This window comes from Papilio polytes, unplaced genomic scaffold, assembly GCF_000836215.1.
Source record: "Papilio polytes unplaced genomic scaffold, Ppol_1.0 DF824382.1, whole genome shotgun sequence".
Classification (NCBI taxonomy): domain Eukaryota; kingdom Metazoa; phylum Arthropoda; class Insecta; order Lepidoptera; family Papilionidae; genus Papilio; species Papilio polytes.
In genome coordinates this window covers 53,017-62,933 of record NW_013524822.1, presented here as the reverse complement: position 1 = coordinate 62,933, position 9,917 = coordinate 53,017, and the positions used below count along the sequence as shown (strand labels likewise).

Here is a 9,917-nt window from a genome sequence, read left to right as displayed (position 1 = left end):
CCCATAAAAAAAAAAAAAAAAACGTAGGATTTCGATTTTCAAGCCTACATAATTATTGTTTGCAAAGACGTGAGAGATAATAAATAAATACTTTTGCTAGTAGTAATTTTCCAGGCGGAAAAATACAAGTTTGTTTTGCAGTTTTTTTTGAGAGATCACTTCTATTTTGTAATGGCAAATAACAATTAATTAATAATTCTTGGTTTTAGTAAACGTGTTTTTGTTAATCCTAAAGATAAAAATTCTTCAATAAATGTCATTAACATTTGAAAGTTCAGATGTTGTTGTTCAAACTAAAAATGTCGTAATTCTTAAGTTTAAAATAAATAGCATGGCAGAAAATTTGTTGTAGTAAATAAAACAATAAAGTATAAGGAACAAATTTATTAGAAGAACGGTTGTATCTCAGATATGTATCCATAATCAAAGCAGCTTTCAATTAAACCTTCTACACGATCTTTGATTATTTCAAAACTGTTATCTTGTACTGCTTTCATTTGGAATTGAGGTGTTTGTTTATTTCCTCCCACGTTTTCCTTCATCACTAAATCCGGTGCTTCCTGTGATTCTCTTAACGATACATTTAATACAAAAAACGAGGAACCCAACGCAGCTTTACTATATCTTTTTAAATCAGTATCAAATTTGTCTCTAGGATAAATATATTTAACTTTGAGATTAAAATAATCCAAATATCTTTCAAGTTCTGAATGATAGTAATCCATCCATTCGTGGTAATGCTTGGATCTTGTTTTGTAATCTGTACAGTTAAATATGAAATAATGGATATCGGCTACTGGGATAAGTTCTCGAGACATTTGGTAATCGATGAATGTGCAGTTGACTGGTGATCCATTCTGAAAGACGAACAAAATCACAATTACTTACAAAAAGGAGAGTCTCGACTGAAAAGACGAAAAGTTGATCGTTTGATGAAAACTGGTATATTGACAGTATGTGAGTAGGATAAGGACGGGAAGATGATGACGCGTGCTTTTTTCATATTGGTTACATGTAACCATTGTTAAAATGATTTTAGTTACACTGTAATTATTAGAGCGTCGGTGGCTCAGTGGTTTACGCACTTGACTTGTAATCTACAGGTCTTGAGTTTGAATCCCGCTATGTACCTATGTGATTATCGATTTTTCAAATTTTCATATGTACATAATTTATCCGACGTACTTACGGAGAAGGAAAACATCGTGATGTTGTCATGATCGTCTATCGTTTGCATCACGATGCAACCTACACATATCGGCGAAGAAATTCAAAGATATGTGTAAAGTCGACCAACCCGCACTGGGCCAGCGTGGTTGACTATGGCCTAATCACCCTAATTCAGGGTAGGCTCCGAGCCACTCGGTGGGGATGTATAGTGAGCTGGTGGTGATGTAATTATGAAACAAATGTCTTATTTTTATACCTGCATCTGAAACATAATATTGTTAGTCCATAAATCTCCGTGCAGAATAACACTTTATTTTGTGCCTCTGTCGCTTGAGATGAGTTTCTTCCAAGTATTAACAAAATTTTCCATTACATTTATTGTAATGTCTTTATATTTGCTAGTGTTAAACATTGTCCTAAAATCTCGTATTACACCATCAAAGAATACTTCAGGCTGAGTTATGTTTTTTGAATTAAACATTGGATCAAATAATGATTCTGACAATTTGTTTATTAGTTGTGGTTCTTTGTTTTTTAATACGTAAGACATGGAGTGAAAGTTTGCTATATTCTTTAGTACAAGTTTTACTGTGTCATTGCTTAATGTATTTATCTTTTCCAACATTGTATAATTAGATATTTCCAAGTCTTCTATCAATATTATTTCATTATCTATTTCTTTTAAAGCTCCGTAACAGACAGGGTATTGGAACAAACCTTCTTCGGGAATGTCTACATTTTCTTGCAACTCTCTAAACTTAGGCAGTACTTCATTAAACATAATGATTTCATTCATAAATATTGAATTTACTATATCATTTTGTTTCATATTATTTGGCAATATTTTTGCTATAACTTTAAACTCTTTACCATTTCCAAACTGCACTTTAATCCTTTTGACTTGAGAACCGTAATTGTCACCTTTCTCTCCAACATTTTCTATACAAACTGCTGTACCTACGTAGTTATGTTTTCTAAGCACATCACTAATAAATTCTAGTTGCCTTGTTGTTAAATTTTGTAAATCACCTTTGAATTCGAACATTTTTGTTACATTTATTATTTATTGATAATTCCTAATTTATACTATTCAACCATATTTATACGCTTTTACTATCGCTTTTAGATCATTATCTTTAGATATGTCGTAATAACATTTTTGATAAATAAACAAGTTTCGTAATTTCCTTTGATAAGTCTAATTTTATATTAAGATTTGATTAAAAAAAAATAATTGTTATCATTTGTGAATTGTAAAAACCCACAATCAAACTTTTGCATAAAAGTTGGCAAGAATACAGAGTTGACTTCTATTTAAGTTATAAAGATCTTTGAATTCTCGTTAGTATCTATACTATTATAATAAAGCGTAATCACACACTTCTTTGTTGTTATTATAGGAATTAAGATAAATAACCACAGTCATAACAAGTTTTGATAAGACCTTCCACACGATCTTTTACCATCTCTAAATTATCGTTCAACAATTTTTCTTCTTTTACAAAAAGTTCACCGTTCATACTTTTGACTTCTGTTATATTTGCTTTCTGTTTTTGTCCCAACAAGAAATTGACCATTAAGAAAGATATCCCCAATCCATGTTTGCCGTATCTTTTTAAATCAGCGTCAAAGTTATCTCTGGGATAAATGCAATCAGCTTTTAGATCATAATAATTCAAATATCTATCTAATTCCGAATAATAGTAATCCATCCATTCATGATAGTGCTTCGATCTAGTTTCATAGTCAGTGCAGCTAAATATGAAGTAATGTAAATCAGAAACTGGGAGGCTATCTCGAGAGAGTTGGTAATCTATAAATAGACATTCAAGTGGGTGATTATTCTGAAAAAGAAATAGATTATGACTAATTTTTTTTTACATTGTACTACAAAGTAACTAGACTATACAGATTATATTTAAAGAAAGGTTAATAAGTTTTGGTTTAATGTATTAAAGAGTAAAAGAGTTAAAATATTTTTTAGTTTTAAAATGTGGAAATACTAACCTGTATTTGAAACATGACGTTGTTTGTCCACATATCACCATGATGAATTACGCTGTATTTTGAATCAGAATCTATAGTCATAAATTTCAACCAATATTTAATTAAATTTTGCATTACGTCTGTTATTATCTTTCTATATTTATCGTCATCAAATATTGTTAGCAAATCATTTAAAGTTTTCTCAAAGAATTTTTCTGTTTCAGTAATTGATTTCGGATTAACAGTTGCATTTACTAATGTGCCGGTAAATTTATTAAATGTCTGGGGTTCCTTGTTCCTCAAAGCATATGATAGAGAATGAAAATTGGCTAAGTTCTTCAAAATAATTTCAACATGCTCATTATTTAAAGGCTTGGCTTTATCTAGCATCGTATAATTTGATTGATCTAAATCTTCTAGAAGTATCATTTCACTTCCAGCTGTTTCACAAGTTCCATAACAAAAAGCGTATTTAAAAATATCGTCTTCAGGTACATTAACACCTTTTTGTAGTTCTCTAAATTTAGGTAGTAACTCTCTAATTACGAGAATTTCGTTCATAAATATATCATTTATATTTTTCTCATCACGCAGTATCATAACTTTAGGTGCAATTTTAGCTATCATTTTAAATTCCTTACCATTTTGTATAGTTGCTTGAAATCTTTTGATATGTGATCCATAATTGTCTCCTATCTTTCCAACGTTGTCTACTAAGATTGTCCCTTTGTTACACTTTTGTTTTTTTAGCACTTCACTTAAGATTTCAAATTGAGTTTCAGTAATCCCTTCTGTTTCACCTTTGAAGTCGTTAACCATTTTTATATCACCTTCGACTATTGTTGAAATGTAAGATGCAGACAAATATTTTTGTACATGATAATTTATTTTGGATTTTATCATTTTTACGTTTATAGATATGATACGATAATTTTTATCGATACTGTTCCAAATACGTCAATCCATAAATACTACTTCAGGTACATCTATGTTTGAACATAGCTTTTACTTATAAAAATGCATTGCTCGTTTGCCCCCTTTTGTTATAAAAAAAATAATACGTAAACTATACCTTAGTGCTAATATTGTAGAACAATAAAAATAATAATCTTAATGTAACTTTCTTTACAACCATGAAATCCCAAGACATTATTCGATGTTCTGTTTTGTTCCGTGACCATCCGCAACATGTTGCTCGTTGTAATTCAGCAGGCGCTACGTGTAAATGCATAATAACCACAAGGTTAAATATTGCTACCAATTTATCAAACTGTTAAAACAATGACCAATTTTAATAACTTATTTTTACATTTAATGTGTAAATTTTATTATAAACTTTGTGAAAATATTTTCATAGATACAAAAACATATTTAACAGTTTCATGACTAACTATTTAAACGTTGCCTTTGATGGTTCGGGTAAATACCCGAACTCAAAACAGCTTTCAATAAGACCTTCTACACGCTCCTTAATCGATTCAACAGTTTTATCCATAAGTGATCCCACTTTAAGATTATCTGGTAGATTAGTTCCGTCTATATTTGTTAGATCAGGCGCTTCTTGTGTCTGTCTAAGTGCAAAATTGACCATAATAAATGCTATCCCAAGTCCAGGTTTACCGTATCTTTTTAAATCAGCATCGAATTTATCTCTCGGATAAACGTAGTTTACTTTAAGATCGAAATATGATAGATATCTTTCCAGTTCCGAGTGATAGTAGTCCATCCATTCATTGTAATGTTTAGATCTAGTTTGGTAGTCTGTACAACTGAAGAGTAAATAGTGGATGTCTGAGACTGGGAGACTGTCTCGTGAGAGCTGGTAGTCTATGAATATGCAGTCTGTAGGTCGATTTCCCTGGAAAATAATATTTATAGATTAGTACCTGGTCTGATTTAGTTATATGAAATCCGTAATTTCAATGGAATAAGAGTAGGTGGACATCTTTGACTAAAGTATCACATAACTGTTATGCGATTGTCGCTTGTTTCGCAGCCAATTCAACTGTTTAGATGCACAAATAAAAATAGAATAGTGTGCGAACCTCTATATAAGCTCACAGGAATCAACGAGAGACTAAACAGTTGTGCGATCGTTTAGTTTTTAGTGTTTGCATACACTCTGAGAGTCAAATAAATGTAACATTTAATATGTGTGTTTAAAGTTTAAAATTATTGGTAATAGATTTTTGAATTTTTTTAAGTTCCACTAAAATTTGTACCATGTTTTCTATGAGGTTTAAAGTATTTTAAATGACATTCTTACTGAAGATTTTCTTAAGTTTATTAAATACTACCTTTCGCTAAAAAAAGTAGCCTATGTGTTTTTCCTGACTATGCTATGCCAAATTTCATCGAGATACGTTCAATCATTCAGGCTACACACTCTAGCAAGCATCCATCCATCTAAACTTTCGCATTTGTAATATTAGTAGGACTAACCTGCATCTGAAACATAATATTGTTAGTCCATAAGTCACCGTGTTGGATAACACTGTACTTCGACCCTGCATCACTTTTCATTAATTTCATCCAATTCTTCACTAAATATTGTGATATATCAGTGATAACATTCTTGTATCGGTCATTATCAAATATAGACTTCAAATCATTCAGTGTATGCTCGAAAAACATTTGAGTTTGAGCGATCGTTTTCTCGTTTATCATTGAGTTTACTAAAGTACCCATAAAATTATTAAATAACACAGGATCTTTGTATTTCAAAACGAATGACAAAGAATGGAAGTTTGCTAGATCTCTAAGTATCAGTCTAACAGCTTCGTTGGTTAATGGCGTTGTTTTATCTAGCATTTGAAAATCACGCGTCTCTAGATCTTCAAGTAATATTATTTCGTTCGTCAATTCATCGTTAGTCCCATAACAAATGGGATATTTAAATAAATCTTCAACTGGTACACCAAATTTTTCTTGTATTTCTCTTAATTTCGGTAATAATTGATTGAATATTACAGTTTCATTCTTGAATAAATCGTTCGCATTTATTTGATCTCTGATTATCGAATCTTCGGGTGCAATTTTTACTATAATTTTGAATTCTTTCCCATCTTCAAATGTTACTTCGATTCTTTTAACTCTTGAACCGTAATTATCACCTTTCTTACCGACATTTTTTATATTCACATCTGTTCCTTTATATCCATTTTTATTTAACACTTCACTGATAAATTCAAAATGTCGAGAATTGATATTTTCTACATCGCCTGTAAAGTTGTAGGACATTTTACTAGTATCTTGTTTAACGTGTACTGATAAACAAGAAAATATATAATTTATATGGAATTGTTATCAAGTTCTGATTAAGAGATATGCAATGATAATGGTAATCAGTGTTTGTTGAATTTACTATCGAGTTGGTTTTAAGCGCTTTTCTTGTATTAATTTGTTACTACCTGTAGCTTGAGAAATGCTATTATAATTTGTGTAGATTTACAACTCAGTTGTTTGAGTATTGGTTAACTTATGTATGCTATAACTTTTCGGACATAATATTAGTATTTTTATCTATATTAATTTACTATAAAGATGAAAAAAATGTATTTTTAAATGTATTGAAATAACTCAAAAACTACTAGGCCGATTTCAAAAATTCTTTCGCTATTAAAACGTTATGTTAGCAGTAAAACGTTACAATTTACGGGGACGACGTCTTGAGCAACAACTAGTATATTATAATATAGGAGATATACGAGTTTCAGCTCAAGTGCAATATTTTGTTAGAAAATTTTAAGTGTAAGCTAGAGATGTGATTAAATTATACTAAATATAATCCATAATCTATGCCTCTTAGTTTCGTTACAAATCAGACGAGACAGGCTTGTCCTAGAAGACAATGCAAAACGACAATAAATGACAAAGTTTATAACAACCCACAGTGTATCGAACAAGTTGCAGTCGAAGCAAAGACGAATGTTTGTTGGGAAACTTTCTGTTTCGAACAGATACATTCGAAATTTGAAAACTATAAGTAGCATCCTTAAAATGTAAGAGTTTGGAATCTTGAATAATAATTTTAAGGGGGTTAAAAATAAGTACACCATCTAGAAGGTCGTCAAACAAATTATATGATTATAGTTGTCATCACAATCCTAGTAAACATTTAGTAACAATGTCTGAAACACAAGACGTAGCAATGCACTTCAAATGTAAGCGTGCCGCAACACGTTGCTGTGATTAATTTGACAGGCGCTGTTTGTGCACACTACAAATAGGGTGAGCTTAAATGTATAACAACCTCAAAATTGTGTAAATATCAAAAAGGTTTGATTAAAAATTATCCACTAAAGGAATTTACCTTTTCCTAATTGTCTGATAAATCGATAGATTTGGTTTTATTCTAGAAAATAAAAGGAAATAAAGATATCAGAATTGCAAAATTCTTTCACTTTTAACCGAATTCCGGCGTGAAAGATTTCCACAAAACTCCAGAAAAGTGTCGAATTGTTAAAATGTATGGCAAAGAAGATACGAAGAAACGCCTTGCGACACGACGCCTCAGGCAAGATGGAACTTTACCGACAGCCACGAACAAATGTAAATCTTACAGCTGAATACTTTGTGGGTTACGTCTTGACATTTTAGCTCAACGAAATAAGAATAGTTACCTAAAAGTGCCAAGTTTTAGCAAGCATTCTAACTGTTTTATTTACTGCGGCAATTTTTATACGTATTTTTAAAGAATAATCGAGTAAAATAAGCTTTTTAATTAACAATCTGTGCTTCATCATCCATTGAAAAAAAACCATTCATTTTTTAAATAAGAGGAATTGACATTATACAAGTGTTTTTAATTACAAAACCAGCTTTTGATTGCGATTTCGTCAGCGCAGAATTAAAAGAAAACAACAACAGTAATTAGCCTATGTGTTTTTTCAGACTATACTTTATACTTGTTTCAAATTTCATTAATATCCGTTGAAACGTTTAATTTTAACAAACATCCATCCGTCTTAACTATCGCATTTATCTATATATATATATATTAGTATAGACAAATATTATAAAGAGTAATGATTTGTATTTTTTTTATTTTTGTATGTATTTAATTCAAGCAAAAACTACTGGGTCGATTTGAAAAATTATTTCACCATTAAAAAGGTAATTTATATCTGAGTAACATAGACTATCTTTTGTATTCTTTTTTATTAATACGCGGGCGAAGTCGCGAGCAACAGCTAGTAGCATTATAGTAAGATTACCCAAGGATAATGTAGTTTCCCCATAGTGCAAGAATTTTTCAAATTGGTTTATTACTTTCGGAGTTTATTCAATGCAAACAATCAGATCTTTGCTCACAATAATATTAGTATTTAATATAATTGCAATAAACACCACAAAGAACAAGAGGCTTTTAATTTTCCTTTCAAATTCATTGTTATAAGATTGATAATCGAATTTGTGTGAAATTGTTTCCCAGTTCCCGTCCGTAGACTTTGAATTCATTGTATTGTTTCCAATGTCCGTTAAATGCTTAGGAACTTTTCGACTTGGGCATAAATTTACCTTTATTACGTCATATTGAATTGTAAATAGCAAAAGATGTAAATAATTAATAATATTCATAAATTAAAAGCCGAAACAAACATGTTCTTTTGAGTATTTTATAATGAAACTGCTAACTTTGCTATTTTTAAATGACCAAGCTGTTTCGTTATACAGTTTTATATGTCTTCCTACTTACTTAATATTATAAACTCAAAAAGAAGGATGTTGGTTTTAGAAATTGATGGTTTGGTTGGATGGTTTGGATAGTCTGGAAAAACACTTAGGTTACTAATTAAGTTTTTTTTTTTTAAATTATGTTATGTGCAAATAAATTAGTTTCATGTTTTCGGCAATATACATCTACATCTCCAAATTCCTTCTGTTAATTCGGAATAAAAGTTCAACATTTTCATAAATTAACAAATGTCAATGAACTATAAGAAAGTTGTTAATCAGCTTATTTTGTAGCGGCGCTTGAACGAGCGAGTTTTACATAAAACAATAGTGTTTATGTAAAGTCAATAAAGCGGCAAGATAAACTTTTAATTTATTCCTCAGTAGCTTAACTTCAAATTACCTAAGTAACAAGAGCGATTTTTTGCTAATAATAATGTTCACTTGTAATTAAAAAGAAGTCTGGGTTTATAGTAATGCCGCTATACACATCAGATGCATTACGGTAACACACACGTCAGTTATATATGTATAATGTTCGATTTATTTGCAGTCAAAAGAAACATGTTTTATTCTCTATATGTAAGTGAAAGTTTCTCCACATTTTAGCACTGAGTGCAAACCTCAAAATCGAAGGCGCAAGATGTCCCGACATCCCGCTTCGGGTCGCGAACAAGTGTCACTTTGAAAGTGAAAAAGTTCCACACGATATCTGAATAAGGCTCTTCATACACAAATCTTCGAAACCCGTCAATTATAGCTAAGCGATTTATGCAATACAATATAATATCATATAGGTTCGTGCACACATCACGTTACCGACATTTTTAGTCGTCATCCCATCATTGTCGGTACGAATTTCGTGTAGATATTTCCGCATTGGTTTACCAAATCTTTTCTAGCGTATCTACTCTTAATTCTCGTTAAGTTAGCACGTCGTCTTCCAGTAGAGGACGCGGCGTTCAATCAAAATGTAAATCCACACAACTTCATTATGATGTTTACGTGGCTCCTGCCTTAAGAAATATTACTACATTCGTTGACGTAAATCGTGACACGAAAACTTAATTCTACGACAGAATATG

General features: G+C 30.9%; 3 protein-coding genes across 3 annotated transcripts; all 3 read right to left on the bottom strand.

Annotated features, from left to right (window-relative positions):
- Positions 1-379: 379 nt before the first annotated feature.
- On the bottom strand, positions 380-4,162 carry LOC106111018. Its single transcript, XM_013292987.1, has 4 exons — positions 3,178-4,162; positions 2,585-3,014; positions 1,760-2,127; positions 380-857 (listed from the first exon to the last, which is right to left on the bottom strand). The coding sequence occupies exons 1-4, from the start codon at positions 4,057-4,059 to the stop codon at positions 387-389; spliced, it is 2,151 nt and encodes a 716-aa protein (XP_013148441.1). The 5' UTR covers positions 4,060-4,162; the 3' UTR covers positions 380-386.
- On the bottom strand, positions 771-2,557 carry LOC106111599. The gene is made up of 2 exons (XM_013293735.1): positions 1,427-2,557; positions 771-857 (listed from the first exon to the last, which is right to left on the bottom strand). Exon 1 carries the CDS (start codon positions 2,213-2,215, stop codon positions 1,481-1,483), a length of 735 nt encoding a protein of 244 aa, XP_013149189.1. The 5' UTR covers positions 2,216-2,557; the 3' UTR covers positions 771-857; positions 1,427-1,480.
- A 22-nt stretch (positions 4,163-4,184) lies between the features above and the next one.
- LOC106111571 lies at positions 4,185-6,416 on the bottom strand. The gene is made up of 2 exons (XM_013293702.1): positions 5,599-6,416; positions 4,185-5,014 (listed from the first exon to the last, which is right to left on the bottom strand). Exons 1-2 carry the CDS (start codon positions 6,394-6,396, stop codon positions 4,547-4,549), a joined length of 1,266 nt encoding a protein of 421 aa, XP_013149156.1. The 5' UTR covers positions 6,397-6,416; the 3' UTR covers positions 4,185-4,546.
- Between the last annotated feature and the right edge of the window lie 3,501 nt (positions 6,417-9,917).

Bases quoted from the DNA above. Each gene is read 5' to 3' on its own strand.
- LOC106111018 (XM_013292987.1), bottom strand. From the start codon at position 4,059: ATGATAAAATCCAAAATAAATTATCATGTACAAAAATATTTGTCTGCA. The intron at 3,015-3,177 runs GTTAGTATTTCC...TTTCTTTTTCAG, and splicing joins ACGTCATGTTTCAAATACAG to AATAATCACCCACTTGAATG. The intron at 858-1,759 runs GTAAAACTTGTA...TTCGTCTTTCAG, and splicing joins ATACATTAAGCAATGACACA to AATGGATCACCAGTCAACTG.
- LOC106111571 (XM_013293702.1), bottom strand. From the start codon at position 6,396: ATGTCCTACAACTTTACAGGCGATGTAGAAAATATCAATTCTCGACAT. The intron at 5,015-5,598 runs GTTAGTCCTACT...ATTATTTTCCAG, and splicing joins ATATTATGTTTCAGATGCAG to GGAAATCGACCTACAGACTG.
- LOC106111599 (XM_013293735.1), bottom strand. From the start codon at position 2,215: ATGTTCGAATTCAAAGGTGATTTACAAAATTTAACAACAAGGCAACTA.